We start from the raw sequence: 17,329 nt of genomic DNA on the forward strand, positions 1-17,329 counted from the left end.
ACACAACGAACCAGACATATGTCTCTCTGGAAACATCTCAGTTTCCTGCAGGAAGAGGAAACTTGAAAATTCCTACTCTATATGATACCAACAATTATTCAGTACTTATCATGCATCCATGATTAAGAGAAAAATTTTAAAAATCAGGTTAAGAGGATGGAAATTGTGGAGAGCTGGATAGAAGGCTCAGCAGGTGGGACCTCTTGTGCTCTGACAGGGGTCCTGAGTGGAGTTCCCAGCATGCACCTGTAACTCCAGGGATCCAATGTCTTCTTCTGGCTTCTGTGGACGCCACACACATTTGCACATAACACATGGAGACACATGAATCCTCAGAATTAGAGGAAAAAAAAAACAAATATTTTTATTTAAAGAAAAGAAAATGGAAATCATCATCATAAAAACAATATTCTACCCCTCCCCCCAAATAAATGTGTCCCTTAGTAGAAGGGTCGTTTTGTTGAAGAAAAGTTAGAAATAGCAGATGAAGAAGAAAATGCTTCCCACTCTCTCCCTGCTTTCCTAAAAACAGGGCAAAAATATGCAAAGATTTCCTTCCTCCCTCATTGAGGGAAAGCAGGTTAATCACTGGAGATCACCTAGACCTGAGTCAAGCTGGAGCCAGCAGGAGATAAAGCAACACAACTAACTTTGCCAACTAGATGTTATCTTCCATTGGTGGCTCCCTCCAGCTGCGTCTGGAGAACAAGCTCCCAGAGCTCTGGTAGATAGCAAAATGTGAGGGTTAGAAGAAGTCCCTTAGATGAAATGGAAGGGCTAGAAGTCCCGTATATGAAACGGTGTGGTGTAGTGTTTACATGGAACCCCCACACACGCTGCCTAGACTTTAAACTTTCACTGAACACAAGGTGAACGCTATATGGTTTTTGTGGTGTGGTGCTTGGGGTGGGAAGATCACATGTTCATATGTGCTTAGCATGTTTTTCAGACGGTTTTGATCCAGGATCAGCTCCATCCACTGAGGCAGGGCTCTACAGGTCCAGAGATGGTTGTGCCAACCTTTCCACCAGTCCAAGCCCCGGAAACTCAACCTCACTTCCCCTCATCTTGTAACTTCTCTAGAACGTGCTCTTTTCTTCTGTCCTTCTGCTAAGAAAGGACAGAAGCTTAGGTTGCAGGTCTCCTTGAGAGGACCTGGCCCCCGAAAACTCCTGTGCGTACGTAGGAGGCAGATATCAATCAACTTCTAAGTAGAGAAAAATGAAAACTTTTCCTCCCCTGTGATAAAAAGCAAAACTTTACTCTCGGTGATTGTGGTGTCTAAACAAACTCGATAAAGTGTGCAAATTTTACATCACATGTCATCCGTAGTATTTTTTTTTTTTAGGCAAGCATTAAAAATTACAACAACAATATAAAATCCTCACCAGGAGATTTTTTTTTAGACAAGCAAGTGTTGTATGTAAACAAGTGTCCCCCTGGGCAGACTCAGACAGTACCCTTGAGGGTCGGTGGCTAATTGCTGGCTCTCGGGTGCAGACAAAACAGTTGTGAGCACCTGATCCTGTGAGAACAGCATCACTGAGGACAGCAGAGAAGGCAACTGCACTGCAGTAAAATGTGGCAAGCGTGTTACTAAGCAAGCCAGGAACTTAAAGGGGCATCATTAAAACAGAAAAAAAATTTAGATTATTGAATGAACCTTGATAGGAGAAAGCTAACGTTACATGTTTAAGATATTGTACTCTCTTCAGCCAGACTCTACCATCTTAGAAAGTAGCTATAACTTGAGAGAAGAGCTAAAACAATAACCATGCCTAAAATCCTATTTAAACCTACAAACGTGACAAAAAAAGAATTGGCTTGGTTTGTTTTTCTCTTTGGTCCTATGGGATGTATTCATAGAAGTACCGTGTCTAACTCCACAGGAAATGCAGAGGGACTCTGGGGTAGATGAGGGGTGTGGTGCAATTGAACTGTTAAGTAGAAAATTGGTCTGGTTTTCTCATTAGGAGGTATCCCAGATGGTTCTACAATCAAGCTAGAATCTCCCAAGTTTCCCAGATTCTCTCTGATATTTCCTCCTTTAAGTCCTCTCTCAGAGTCTGTCTTTCACCCATTTTCTAAATGCAAATTCTTAACCAACATTCCCAGTCAAGCATCTCCTCGAAATCTAACCCCTTTTCATCTTCTTCCTTCCAATGCTGGGTGCCCGCCCCATGGCCTTCATCAGGCGGCTTTGGGTTGTAGTGATGGCAAAAGGGTCTCCCACTCTTTTTGGAATACAAATGTTTTGTGTACAAAGGGTGTGCTTTAATGAAACATAACAGCATCTTTAGCAGGAAAACAATGCCTATTACTCAAATAGCAGGTGTTCAAGGTTTCATGCAGAAACAGAAGGAATCATGCCATGCTCTACACCAAAGTTTCTGAAATGCAGCATCTTTACTGTTAGTCCTACAACTCTTTGCTACCCTCTCAGTGCTTGTCCTCAAACACTGAATAGGGGACCAGCTTTGTTCACCCTTCCCCTTGACTCTGACTATAGCTCCACTCGCCCTCAATAGCCTCTGGAAAAGCAGAGGCTTCGCCTCACATAGGGTACCTCAGAGAAGAATGTCATGCACACACTACTGTAAGTATTGATGAGAATGAAGCAGACAGTGGACTGCTACTGTTTGACCTAGAGAAGGTTAAGTTATGGCTAGAGAGCTCTAGATTTTTTTTTTCAGTTGAAACTGGAAGATGCTACTGAAAGCTTTCGATTGTTGACTCTGAAAGAAAATGCTCCCAGCTTCAAGTGATTAATTTGCAAAACATTTTAATCACAACTGTAAACATGAATGTACCCAGGAAATAAAAGCCACAATCAAGAGTGACTATTTTGGGAAGGTGAACTATGTACACATATCTTTCTGGGGATTAGTAGATGAGCTGTCAGGAATGTGGACAGTCTTCTCACGGGCTCTCCAAGAGTTACTTGTCTTCGGTCCATGGCTCTCTGTTGTATGATTGAGCTCTGCTATGATGCTTACTGTGAAGGAAAGGAAAATCAGACTGAGAAACTCAAGAGCCAAAAAAATATGTTTTCATTGAGAGCCCTGACCTTCCATTGCTATGGTTTCTGTGCCCCCACTTTGTAACTCAATATTAAGAAAGTTGCGCTGCCTTCCAAGATGTAACCAGAACTCTACGGTGCAAAGGGGACTCAACTTTAAGCATATGATACAGCCTGGGTCTTTGCTGGAAAACTTTGAACCTGGAAAATGCCCACGAAAAACACCCAGGATGCTGCTGTTCTTGTCAGATGACATTTCTGGTTTGTTATCAATGGTCCTTCCATGTCAGAGACACTCTTTATTCTACTGATGAGCCAAACCAGGTAGCTTAAAATGAAGGTTAGTTGTTTTTGGAATCCCATCATATGTGTTGTGTGACAACTTGGGACAGTCTGAGTGTTAAAATTTAGCATAGCTCACACACAGGAAGTTGGATGGGCATTGAACTCATATTCTCTACACACCTGGGAAGGGATCGGCAGCACACAGCAAAGGAAGAAATGAAGCACCATGGCCACGTGCTCCCAGCATTACTGCCGTATCAGAATGTGCAAGAGACACCATAAAGAACGTGTTTTTCTGTGCCCTCATATAGTGAGTCCTCAGATACTTAGGTAAGAAGTTCTGTGTGTGATGTATAGAAAGGGAAACTATATTTCAACCTGAAACCCTTAAGTACTGCATCAACATAAGAGCAAAAGGCAGGAAGAAAACATAGCAAAGCTCTTGCACTAGTGAGAGCTCAGGAAGATTTAAGATGATCTAGATGTTTGTTCTTCCCCAAACCTGCTTTCTAGATCTTTACAAAGACTATGCATAAGCTTTTCAAGTCACACACACAAAAAAACATCATTCGTTTTACTCTAATATACTTGAATGTGAAAAGGTTTTGGAAGACAGAATCATTGAGAATCATTGCATCATGTTGCAGACAGTGATCACATGACTGCGGAATCTGATGTCACTGCTTCATCACCTTGGGCTAACATCTCTTACTATCTTTCCTTATCAGTTGGATATTTGTCCAGGAAAAAATATCTCATCAAATCCAGTGGTTTGGCTAAGACATGTTCTCCATTATTACAGATATATATTTCTTAATGATTCCCATGCTCGATTCTGAAACCCCATTCATAGTGCGGAGATATAAAACAAACAAAACCAAAACCAAAAACAAGTAGTCAGGAAATAAAAGGTATGTAGTGATGTACCCAGTTCATAAGTTTCTGAGAATTAAACCTTAAAATCTGCATGAAATCCTATCCTTAGAAGTATACACAGCAAGAAATATCTATCAAATATGAGCCATTATGACATACTTAAGAAGCCCACGATAAAACCTTAGGATGAAGCAGGGGATTGATTTAAGAGGAAAACCTGGGACAGTGGTTGACCACTAGGGGAGAGTGACTCTCAACATAAAGATTTGAAACCAGGGGCCTGCAATCTGCATATGAAAACCACCAGAAGTCTTAAGCAGCAATGATACATGTGGCTTTTACACTTAATGTTCTCACAACTTGCTTAATGACCCAGGTCTGTAGGGTTGCAAGAGAACAAGCAGAAGAGAAAGAGAGTTTGGGGTTGAGTGGCCCAAGTGTTGCAATCACTCTATTTGCCCCTCTGTCCCAATGCCCATTGAGTGACTGCAAGACACAGAGCTCTGCAGTTGAACAGCTAGAATGAAAACAGACACACGAAATAGAAACAGGTCTGCAGACTCCATTCACATGCTCCAAACCTCCACCAAGTAAATAAAGGTTCATGTTGTAAGCTTCTGCATAGATGACCACAGAACACATTAAACATACTTGCAGAAACAAGGACACACTAAAATTTTCTTGTTGTTGAGCCATTTCACATTTCCTGAACTTTTGTGGGGTCTTAAGGAGTTTATGCCTTTCCTTAAGCACTTTGGTTTTTTGTTCTTCTGGGACTGGATGACGGCACACCAGTAGTAAAAGACTAATGGCAAAAACTTCAAGGCTCTGAAAATCAGTGCATTTTATTATATCATTCACTTAAGGGCTTAGTGTGTTATGTTTTTATTTACTGAGGCATACAGAACCTACCGAGCATTTACCATGTGTGTTCTTAAGCTAAAAGCCCAAGAGAAGGTTGGAATAAAGATTGTTGACCAAGAGGGAGAAATTTGATGGAATGAGTCAACCAGAACCCTGACTATTGAACCTTCTCAGGGTTTGTATAGAAACAAGACCTGGCCTGGAAGCTGCCCAGGAAAATGAAATATCCTCTGGTGCCAGGAACCACATCAGGTCAAACAAAGGGGAAAGGGAACTGTTGGCAAATGCTATGGCTTCCATCTGTATGTGTTCATAGTACGAAAAGCCGCTGTAGAGTGCAGAGCAGCAGCCGCAGCAGGGACAGAGAGAAGGTCTAGCTTATCATGAGTTCTGAGGCTCAGTAACACAGAGAAAGGCCAGATGCACCCCTGGAGTCCCAGTAACTGAGGCAGGAACATTGCTGTTCAAGGCCAACACTGGCTAGTGTCAGATCTTGGAAAGGGAGAGGAGAAAGGAGGTTATAGAGAAAGAGTTTGAGTCTGATCATCCAGTTAAAACACACACACACACACACACACACACACACGCGCGCGCACACACGCAAACACACACTCGTACACACACTGGAACACAGGTAATTTTTCTGTATGCTACATGGCAGAGGTAGGGAGCAGGATTTAGGCATCCTGACAGCTGTCACAGAGACGCTAGATAGGAAAGGAAGGCTTGGTAGAGCTACCTTGAAGCCTAGGTGGCGGGGGCCTTGATGTGTTTCCTACCCTGTTCATAGCTCTCTGTTTCCTCAGGACCTGGTTATCTAGAAGTCCTGAGTTCTTATGAGTTCTATTAACAGCCACAAAATAAGTTCCAGACAAGCCAAGGATGTGAGGTGAATCTCTGCCTCTATAAATGAAACCTGAAAAATAAACACTCCAAAGAACACATCATTTTGGACTCTGTCATACTCAGGAACAGCTATCCAGATGGATGCTCTAGGCTTATCCTCCCAACTTCCCAGAGCATGAGAAAACTCACTCAAGTATGTCCGCAAAGGTCAAAGAGATTGACTGATATCAGGACCTCACAAAGAGTCTTAATGTTCATCCCGCCTGTCAGAGTTTTGATGTTTCTGTTTTATTTTGACTTGGTTTGGTGCTTGTTTCTGAGTGGTTTTTTTAACTGTTGGTGTTTTTGAATTTTTTTGCTTTTTTTTTTTCAATTTGGTTGCTTTTGGATTTTAGAATAGATTTTTGAATTCCAGAGTGAAGAAGGGCTTATACCAGCTCCTAGTCTTACATTGTTCCTTACATTCCCACTGGAGGAGAGATGGAAAAGAGGGACTCTGTGGGTCACCTGAGGTGCCTGTTTAACCCATGTTCACCCTGAGATGCACCATCTTGCAGTAAGGAATTTGCAACCTAGCCTGGGATCCTGGCTCACGTTCCAGTAGGTGATGAGAGAGCAGTCCATGGAATAGGCTGTATTAACCTTTGCCCTAGCTGGCACAGCTCTGATTTCTACAAGGGAGGGAAGGTTGTGAAGAGGAACTCAATGGAGCTATGCTGAAAAAAAACAAAAAGACAGCAACAGCAACACAACAACAATAACAACAACAACAAAATCACTGGAGCAAGCACAGCGACAGATGTTGACTGACTGTGGCCTTGGTGAAGAGAGTGAAGGAGGCCAACGTGACATAGCAGCTCCCACTCAGCTTCCAACAATTGTTGTCTGCGTGGGTCAGTTCCTCCTCTTCCAGAAGGGCTTGTTTCTTGTTCATGTGACCTGTGGAGAGGCACAAGGCTCATACTGAAAAGGTTCCATATTTGGTGTAACGCACAGTGTCACCAACTTGTAATTCCTAGTAATTTTTTTGGACTGGTAATTTTATTTTGTACCAGGTCCCTCCCTCCACAAAATACATGGTGTAACTCATCCTATTTTTAAGAGCAACCATTCATAGCTTTCTCTAAAATATTTTTAGATATCGGACAAGTCATTTAAAAGTTTAAATGTAGCAAATGCTCGACAACTGGAAGCCAGCTGATCGAGGAATGTGCCAACAGATTTGAACCTGACAAGGCCTCTCAGTCTAGATGAATCTTAAAACTTGGGGCTGTATCTAATGGTCAACATGGCTAACCCCTTATTCTCCAGAGGCAGCCATTTTCTAGTATTTGGGGCCTGTCGGCACTAGTTCATCCTGGGCATGCTGTCCCCACCTGAAAATATTAGGATTTGAGTCTTGTGGCATCTGTGACAGCATGCACTTTCCGCTTCGTTACATTTATTTCTTGGGCTGTGTTTTAGCCAAGAAGCTGCCTTTCATCTTCCGCTGACATGGGTCCCCCCCCCCCCAGGGACTTTAAACCACTGTGGGCTTTGCCTGTCACTTCTATAGCAATTTTGCAAGTCATGTCGTCTGACTTAGCCAGGGTTGGTGTGATGCTGTGTCTGACTCCACTGAAGAAAACACTACCTGATCCTACTCAAGAGCTCCCCTCCCCCTCCTTCTCCAGTTTTTAAATTGTGTTTTATACTCATGCGTGCCTGTGTGTCTGCCACAGACGTGCACATGCCTGCGGGAGCCAGGTGAGGTCATAGGGTTCCTTGGAGCTGGAGCTGTGGCAAGGCACCCTGTGTGAGTGTGGGAACTGAACTTGGATCTGCTGGGAGAGCACTAAGCACTCTTTACTGCTTAGTCATTTCTCCAGCCCCTCTTTTACATTTTCCCCTTCTTAATGCCACCAGCTTTGCAAGCACGCTGTGTGTTGTAAAAGGTTACCAATATAACATACAAAAATGCGTAATGATTCTCTTATGCTTATAATCTACACATTTTAGTACATTAGAAATTAGAGAGAGAGAGAGTCCAAATTGGAGATCTCCATCAAGCTCCTCCCCTTGGAGCTCAGGGGATCCCCATGGAAGAGGGGGATGAAAAGCTGTAGGAGGGCCCACAAAACCGGGGCTCATAAAGACAGAGGCAGCAATCACGGAGCCTGCACAGGCCTGTGCTAGGTCCTCTGCAAATGTTATGGCTGTCAGTTCAGTGTTCTTGTGGGACTCCTAACAGTGGGAGTGGAGGTGTCACTGACTCCCTCACCTGCTCCAAGGACCCTTTTCCTCCTAGTGGCTTGTCTTGCCTAGGACTGATATGAGGGCTTGCGCCTAGTCTTGTTGTAACTTAGTATGCCAGGTTTGGTTGATATTCCTGGTAGGACTGCTCTTTTCTGAAGGGACATGGAGGAGGAGTAGCTCTGGAGGAGAGGGGAAGGGGGCTGGGAGGGGTGGGGGAGGGAAACTGCTCAGGATGCATTGTGTGAAAAGAATAAAAGAAAAGAAAGAAAGACCTGTGTTGATGGGTTAGCAGACATAATAAAGGCTGCTTATAGGGATTTTAATTTTTGTTGGAGTTAGTCCTACTTCTGAAAAATATGAAATAAACAAATCTTTTCAAGGATATGCTATTTGGGTTTTTTTGTTCCCGATTTTTGGATTTTTTATTTTGTTTTGGTTTTTTTGTGTTTGCTTGTTTGTTTGTTTGAGATAAGGCTGGCTTTGAACTTGAACTCTTTCAGTCTCAGCCTCCCGAGAGCGGAGGTTGTAGATGTGTGGTACCTTGTGGAGCCCTAGTGTACACACTTGTCTTCATAGAGAACGCTGGTAAGCTATGAATAGTCTGACCTCTCTCTCTCTCTCTCTCTCTCTCTCTCTCTCTCTGTGTGTGTGTGTGTGTGTGTGTGTGTGTGTGAGTGTGTGTGTGTGTGTGTGTGTGTGCGTGTATGTGTGTGTATACACTTTTGTACTGGATAAGACAATGAGTATATTTCTAGTGGTGTAATTACTCAAAGTCTCTAGTTTACTCACTTGAACCCTGTGCCTCATAAAGTCTCATTGTCAAAACAGGGTGAGCTTTTATTTTGCCTGTATAATTTTGAGATTATGCACTTGAAAAATATTGTAACAGGGAAGACAGTCATTCTCAGAAAGAGACTCTTAAATATATATATATATATCAAAACCAAACAGCAACCAACTAGTATCTTGAGTAGAAAAGAGTCCTGGCTGCTAGGCTAGGGGTCCGGTTTAATTTCAACTGTGTTTCTTCAGAATGTTCATACCCACCTTCTGAATGTGTTCGTGCCATCTGGGTCATGCTGTGTCACCGAGCAGATGGTGTCTGCTGCTAGACTGGATTTCCCTCTCGCAGAGGCATGGCTTGAGAAGAAAGGGCTGTGTGGTGGGTGAGCGTGATCTTCAGTAGACACAGCAGGCTGTAGATGGTGTGGCTGCTCTTTGTGTATTCATGGTGGCAGCCTGCCCTGGTGGCCCTGCCAAAAGTGCCCTGTGCTTGCTCTTTTGTTGTTTTGTGCCATGTGGTGACAGCAGTATTCTGGCAGCTGACACCATCAGCAGGTGCCCCTAAAATACCAAGTGACTCTGGTAAGACAGGAGGAGGAAGTTATGTTAGTGGCCACCTAGGGCCTTGTGCCACCGTTTCACAAGACATTGGCTTTTGTTATTTGTTATGTGTTTATTATTTTTTTTAAAGCCAAATGGTGCCACCCTTCTCTTTGTGGTTCTTTGAAGACAGCAACAGTGCACTGCTACCATGGGTGCTTAAGAGGGATCATGTGTGAAAGAATAAATAACCCAAGAGAGTAGGAAAGAATTGGCCTGACTTGAAAAGGCCACATTTGGCATAAAACAAGTCAGTGCCACTGTCCAAGCAAAGCAAGAAAGGTGAAGTTTGCTCTAGAGAACAGAATGGAAAGTGTGGGGAACATCTTCACAAACCCAGTACGTTCTGTTTCAGAATGCACGATGTTCACAAACACAGTGATCACGGGAAAGATGCTTCCTGGGTCCAGCCACAATAAGTAGAGCTGAGTTACTGTATATAGAGACAGCAGAGCCTTCCTATCTACTCAAACATTTCAACCTTATTGTCTTGAGAGGGAGAGGGAGAGAGAGAGGAGAGAGAGAGAGAGAGAGAGAGAGAGAGAGAACTGCAGATGCAGATTTGTCAGAGTAATCAACACCTTCTACTAGGAAAGACATCTTTTCTGCAGCTCCTCCCACTCAGTGTTCAATTCCAACCTCTGAATGGTTTCCAATCACTAGGTCTGTGGAATGGAATCATTACCTATTAAAATTTTCCACTCTACAACTTTTTTTTTTACATCAGTTAAAACTACCCATTATAGGTTGTCCCCCAGAAATCATTTCATCCTCACATGTCATGTGGAAAACTCCTTCATTTAGAATCTTATAAATATCATTCTCATAATCAAGTATATTTCTGTCTACACACTACTTTATCTGGTCAGCCTTGGATACAGGACCTGCCCTACAGAGGCACAAGCAGTGAGTGGGAGATGGGGAGTGGAACTGGAGGGCAGCTTCTAGAGACAGGGGGTGATGGCCCAGGAAGTTGAGGTTGGGAGGTGACTCCTTCACTAGTTTGTTTTTAATCTTGGACACTTTAATTTCTATTAAGATGAACCTAGAGAGGGGCCAATCAAAGACATGGGAGGAGAGTGATGGGAAGAAAGACCCTGGACACATGGAAGGGGGTTGGACCTAAAGCAAAGGAGGACCACGTGACTTTCTGGATCCTGTCCTTTGGGAGCAACCCCTAGATGAGGGAGAAAGACACCAAAGCAAGTTGTTCCACAGAATGTGTGGTCTAACCTAGAAAGAGCTCCTGTCTGAGTTCTTCAGCTGCCTGTGTCTCTCAGGGAAGGAGGTTGCACAACCATGCGTAAGGAGATGGGAGATTTGGGGGTTGAGAGCTTGCTGCAGGAGAGGCTCAGAAGGGTTGTTGAGCCATCTGGGAGACTCAGCTGAGATTACATAGATGCCAGGAGTGTGGAAGGGCATTAAAATGTGACGTGCATAGTGTGGGTCTGTAAAATCCGGTCAATGGTCAAGGGTCAAGGGAAGTGAAGGCAATGGAGAAAAGTAGTGAGAAAGCAAGTGAGCAGGGAGTGAGGGAGGCCATATTTGAGTTGTTTGTCTCCCGATGGATATTCAGGAAACCAAAGTTCTTTTTTTTCTTATGCTTCTTTAATAGTTTTTTCTTAAATTTTTATTATTTAGATGCATTTTATACATCAAACATATTAATAGTATTGAGTATTTTGAGAATCAAATAATACATAAAAAACTTGTTCAACTTTTATATTCATACCCTTTCATACCCTAAAAATATCACGGGTGAATATTTAATACCATCCATAACTGAGGATCCTATATCTAGTGCTGAATACTAAGTTGAAACCAAAGTTCTGATCATTTACATTTAACAAGTGTGGTTTCTGATGAGTGTGTCTTAAGGTAAAACTGTCTTTATCACACTTGTGAGTTTCTCCTGTAAGCTGTGTGATGATGATGATGATGATAAGGAGGAGGAGGATGACTATTTCACGACTGAGCAAGAGCTTGGGGTATAGACAAAAACACTGGTGTAAAATAAAAGGAAACAAACCCACCCATTTTACTCAATGTATAAATTATGCTGAGTCAACAGGGGTGTGTGTGTGTGTGTGTGTTGGAGTGGGGGTGATAAATATATTGACCATAGGAAAGGTTTCCATGTGTCTTACTGTATCTGAGAAGGGAACTTTCATCTATGTGCATCACAAATTTGTCCTGAAATTAGCATTTTAGGTTTTCTAGTATAAAGTAGCCCCTATAAAGATCAGAACTTTAATTTTTTTTTCCTTCTACAGCATTCCCAGAGCCAAAAGCAGTTCCCGGATGGGCGAGCATTTGATTAGTATTTGTTGCATGGGTGAATGCATGAAGCTGGGCAGGACCTTGCTTTGACCTCTTACAGGTAGCTGAAAGTTAGAAATGGAATTCTTTTACAACCACACACCTAAAAATGATCTTATTATCTAACTTAGAGATATTTCCATTCTTTTCATGACTACAACAACAACAAACCAATGCAATTTCAGCTGAGTATGTTGGCTTTAATCCACCTTTAATCCCAGCATTTGGGACACAGAGGCAGATGGATCTCTGTGAGTTTGAGCTTGGTCTACATAGTGAGTTCCAAGACAGGCAGACTATGTAGAGAGAACCTACCTAACTCTAAAGCCAAACAAGAGCCAGGGACACGCCAATGATGTCTCAGGAACTATTCTCAGACGTTTGGCTTCCAGATCCTGTGGATCCTATCTCAGGAAGGGTTAGAGCAATAGAGCCCCCCCATTATTCCCACGCTGAAGACCACCAGGATCTCTCTGATTAATGATTCTGCTGGTGTTTAACTTCGCTGACTCAAGTTTTCCACCTAGGCCCATCACTGTTTGCAAATGTCTGTCCTATGACCTGCCTAGGTGCAGCCTTTAGCAAGGTGTAACACATCATTCGCTCTGCATCAGATTCCATCTTTCCCCATCCTGCTTTTTCCTAAGGCTGTCTGTCTGCCCTCCAGCCCACCCTGTGCTTTCCCCTCCTGACTTCATCACCTCTAGCCGTGCATCTTCCTCTGTGCAGACCGTGTTTACCTCCTAGCTTGTCTCATGAAACCATAACTGCTCTTTACGCTTCCCCTTCCAAATGACCCCTCTCTCAATTCACTCAGTAACACTAAGTTAGAGCTTTCCTGCTGACACTTTTTACTTTTAAATCCCTTTCTCCAAAAGAAGAACTATTTATTATATTATGTAATTAGGAGAAAACAGCCTATTAATGTGAACAGTAATTAATGTAACAGTGTGTATAAACTAAACAGTTAAGGTGGTCAGCTCTCAATCGACAGATTCAATGCAATCTCCATCAAAATTCTAGCTCAATTCTTCACATAGTTAGAAAGGGCAATTTGCAAATTCATCTGGAATAACAAAAAACCTAGGATAGCAAAAACTCTTCTCAACAATAAAAGAACCTCTGATGGAATCACCATGACTGACCTCAAACTTTACTACAGAGCAATTGTGATAAAAACTGCATGGTACTGGTACAGTGACAGACAGGTAGAATTCAATGAAATAGAATTGAAGACCCAGAAATGAACCCACACACCTATGGTCACTTGATCTTTGACAAGGGAGCTAAAACCATCCAGTGGAAAAAAGACAGCATTTTCAACAAATGGTGCTGGCACAACTGGCGGTTATCATGTAGAAGAATGCGAATTGATCCTTTTTTTTGGGGTTTTTTTTTTTTTTTTTTTTGGTTTTTCAAGACAGGGTTTCTCTGTATAGCCCTGGCTGTCCTGTAACTCACTTTGTAGACCAGGCTGGCCTCGAACTCAGAAATCTGCCTGCCTCTGCCTCCCAAGTGCTGGGATTAAAGGCGCGTGCCACCACGCCCGGCTTGAATTGATCCATTCTTATGTCCTTGTACAAAGCTCAAGTCTAAGTGGGTCAAGGAACTTCATATAAAACCAGAGACACTGAAACTTATAGAGGAGAAAGTGGGGAAAAGCCTCAAGGGTATGGGCACAGGGGAAAAATTCCTAAACAGAACAGCAATGGCTTGTGCTGTAAGATCAAGAATTGACAAATGAGACCTCATAAAATTGCAAAGCTTTTGTAAGGCAAAAGACACTGTCAATAAGACAAAAGACCACCAATAGATTGGGAAAGGATTTTTACCAATCCTAAATCTGATAGGGGACTAATATCCAATATATACAAAGAACTCAAGAAGCTGGACTCCAGAAAATCAAATAACCCTATTAAAAAATGGGATACAGAGCTAAACAAAGAATTCTCAACTGAGGAACATGGAATGGCTGAGAAGCACTTGAAAAAATGTTCAACATCTTTAATCATCAGGGAAATGCAAATCAAAACAACTCTGAGATTCCACCACACACCAGTCAGAATAGCTAAGATCAAAAATTCAGGTGACAGTAGATGCTGGCGAGGATGTGGAGAAAGAGGAACACTCCTCCATTGCTAGTGGGATTACAAGCTGGTACAACCACTCTGGAAATCAGTCTGGCGGTTCCTCAGAAAATTTGACATAGTACTACTGGAAGATTCAGCAATACCTCTCCTGGGCATATACTTAGAAGATGTTCCAACTTGTAATAAAGACACATGCTCCACTATGTTCTTAGCAGCTTTATTTATAATAGCCAGAAGCTGGAAAGAACCCAGATGTCCTTCAACAGAGGAATGGATACAGAAAATGTGGTACATTTACACAATGGAGTACTACTCAGCTACTAAAAACAATGAATTTATGAAATTCTTAGGCAAATGGATGGATCTGGAGAACATCATCCTGAGTGAGGTAACCCAATTACAAAACATCTCACATGATATGTACTCACTGATAAGTGGATATTAGCTCAGAAACTTAGAATACCCAAGATACAATTTGTAAAACACATGAAACTCAACAAGTAGAAAGACCAAAGTGTGCATACTTTCTTCCTTCTTGGAATGGGGAACAAAATACCCATGGAAGGAGTTACAGAGACAAAGTTCGGTGCTGAGACAGTAGGAAGGACCATCCAGAGACTGCCCCATTTGGGGATCCACCCATAAACATCCACAAAACCCAGACACTATTGCATATGCCAGCAAGATTTTGCTGACAGGACACTGATATAACTATCTCTTGTGAGGCTATGCAAGTGCCTGCCAAATACAGAAGTGGGTGCTCACAGTCATCTATTGGATGGAACACAGGGTCCCCCAATGAAGGAGCTAGAGAAAGTATCCAAGGAGCTAAAGGGGTCTGCAACCCTATAGGACGATCAGCAATATGAACTAACCAGTACCCCCCCCCCCAGAGCTTGTGTTTCTAGTTGCATATGTAGCATAGGATGGCCTAGTTGGCCATCAATGGGAGGAGAGGGCCTTAGTCTTGCGAAATTTATATGCCCTGGTACAGAGGAATGCCAGGAAGCCGGAGTGGGTGGGTTAGGGAGCAGGGTGGGGGGAGAGTATAGGGGACTTTTGGAAAGGAAACTAGGAAAGAGGATAGCATTTGAAATGTAAATGAAGAAAATGTCTAATTAAAAAAAATGGTCAGCTCTCTTCAAAATGCAATTAAGACAAAAATAACCATAAAATATAATTTTGAAACTTCCTGGTATGTGCAAGTTTTACTGTAAAATGGGATGGGCTATGATATAAGCACTCTTAAGTAACTGGTCAGTTAAGCTTTCTGCTTAGGAAAGAAATTTTAGCTAATATCTACCAGACTTTTAGACTCAGCTGCAAATTAGTGATTATGAAATCATAGCTTTCACAAGCCTATCGTTTCTAACTTCTCAGTTATTCTATCTTTTTTTTAAAAATTGTTTTAATTATGTTTAATATGTGGGTAGTTTGCCTGCATCTATGTGCTGTGTGGATTCAATACTCATGGCAACCAAAAGAGGGCGATGGATCTTCTGGAACTGGTGGTGCGATCCACCGGTGCAGGTGCTGGTAATTAAACAGAGGTCCTCTGAAAGAGCAGTCAGAGCTCTTAACCACTGAAGCATCTCTCAGTCCTTGTCTATTCTCATTAGAGACTGGAGGATATCATCCTTAGTGAGGTAACCAAATCACAAAAGAAGTCATTAGATATGCACTCACTGATAAGTGGATATTAGCCCAGAAACTTAGACTACCCAAGATACAATTTGCAAAACACAAGAAAATCAAGAAGAGGGAAGACCAATGGGTGGATACTTCATTCCTCCTTAGAATAGGGAACAAAATACCCATGAAATGAGTTACAGAGACAAAGTTTGGAACTAAGACAAAAGGATGGACTATACAGAGACTACCCTACCTGGGGATCCATCCCATAATCAGCCACCAAATCCAGACACTATTGCATATGCCAGCAAGATTTTGCTGAAGGGACCCTGGCATAGCTATCTCGTATGAGGCTATGCCAGTGCCTGGCAAATGCAGAAGTGGATGCTCATAGTCATCTATTGGATGGAACACAGGGCCCCTAATGGAGAAGCTAGAGAAAGCACACAAGGAGCTGAAGGGATTTGCAACCCTATAGGTGGAACAACAATATGAACTAACCAGTGCCCCCAGAGCTCATGTCTCTAGCTGCATATGTAGCAGAAGATGGCCTAGTCGGCCATCACTGGGAAGAGAGGTCCCTTGGTCTTGCAAACTTTATGTGCCACAGAACAGGGGAATGCCAGGGCCAAGAAGTGGGAGTGGGTGGGGAGGGGAGCAGGGCAGGGGAGTGTATAGGGAACTTTCAGGATAGCATTTGAAATGTATATAAAGAAAATATCTAAGAGAGAGAGAGAGAGAGACTGAGATTCTGATAGGAATCAGGCTCTAGCAGGCATCGATAGGTACTGCAGTGAATAAATCTTATCCACTTTGGGCCATAGATTGTTAACTTCTAGACAATGCCATTTATGTTTCTCAAAGGCCCATTAAGGGGTGGACATGAACAAATTATACCCAGACAGGCAATTTCAAAGGGCTTCTCCAGAAATGTGTCTGGTGTGTGTTGTCCTTAGGCTGTGCTATCATCCATCTTTGAGATTTGGAGGCAGTGCCTAGGAAAGTAAAGATGCACTTCTACCGTGTGCAAATCAGTAGTTGCAACTATGGGAGCTGGGAAAGTAAAATTTCCACATCCCTCAAACTGTCTCCAATAATAACATGATTGAACCTAATTCAAACAGTGTGCTTCCTCTGAAAGCAGAGTCCTGGACCAGTGCCCTGTGCATTCCTCTATCTGGATCATTTGTTCTCCAGAAGCCTCTTCTCTAGAAATTCTGTAGTCCCTCTGCTGAGGCTCATTAAGACCTGAGTTTGATGTCAATAGAAGTAACATCCAAGGACCAATCATAGACAATAATAGGAAGAGATGCAGTGGCCCAACTCATCTGATTACTTGATGTTTAACTCCTCCCTTTTCAAGAAGTCAGATGTACTGCCTAAAACTGATTTTGCCTTTAATAATTTTACTATCAACAAACAAATCGAGTTACTCTTTTACAGGTCAGACCGACTCTCCCTCTCCATGTGCCAATGCCTAAAATACAGTATGGTTTCTCTTCTCCTTGATGTTCCTAACTAGGAAATGGGTTCTTTCCATGGTGGGCATCTGGGAAGCATTTCTAGTTCCTCCTAGACTTGGTTCTGTTGTGAACTTTAGCCTGGTCTCATAATCTAATCCTTTTATTCGGAGAGCTTTTGAACTATTGCACAAGGAATGAAATATCAAAGAGTTCACCCATTGTTGAACTTGAGAATACAGTCTACAAGTTCCTGGGTCTTTTTCCATGTCTGTATTTTCCATGTCTTGAGCCACGTTTACTCCCATCCCCGGTTATCC

The 17,329-nt window shown here is 42.6% G+C and overlaps 1 protein-coding gene and 1 long non-coding RNA gene across 7 annotated transcripts in view; one reads left to right on the forward strand and one right to left on the reverse strand.

The window, feature by feature from the left end:
- The window catches only part of Ccdc192 (coiled-coil domain containing 192), a 197,326-nt gene that overhangs the window by 95,565 nt on the left and 84,432 nt on the right, over positions 1–17,329 (forward strand). Inside the window, exon 6 of one of the 6 annotated variants that reach the window (XM_030250626.1) lies at positions 11,782–11,888. The exons of the other annotated variants lie outside the window; for them this stretch is intronic. Within the exon in view, the coding sequence (XP_030106486.1) occupies positions 11,782–11,829 (48 nt within the window). The 3' untranslated portion in view covers positions 11,830–11,888. Of the gene's footprint in view, positions 1–11,781; positions 11,889–17,329 lie in introns of those variants that run through there. 6 annotated transcript variants of the gene reach the window in all.
- 2210409D07Rik (RIKEN cDNA 2210409D07 gene) lies at positions 2,773–9,279 on the reverse strand. The gene is made up of 3 exons (NR_045360.1): positions 9,173–9,279; positions 6,702–6,829; positions 2,773–2,995 (listed from the first exon to the last, which is right to left on the reverse strand). It is a non-coding gene; the product is annotated as an RIKEN cDNA 2210409D07 gene (long non-coding RNA).

Source organism: Mus musculus, chromosome 18, assembly GCF_000001635.26.
Source record: "Mus musculus strain C57BL/6J chromosome 18, GRCm38.p6 C57BL/6J".
Lineage (NCBI taxonomy): Eukaryota > Metazoa > Chordata > Mammalia > Rodentia > Muridae > Mus > Mus musculus.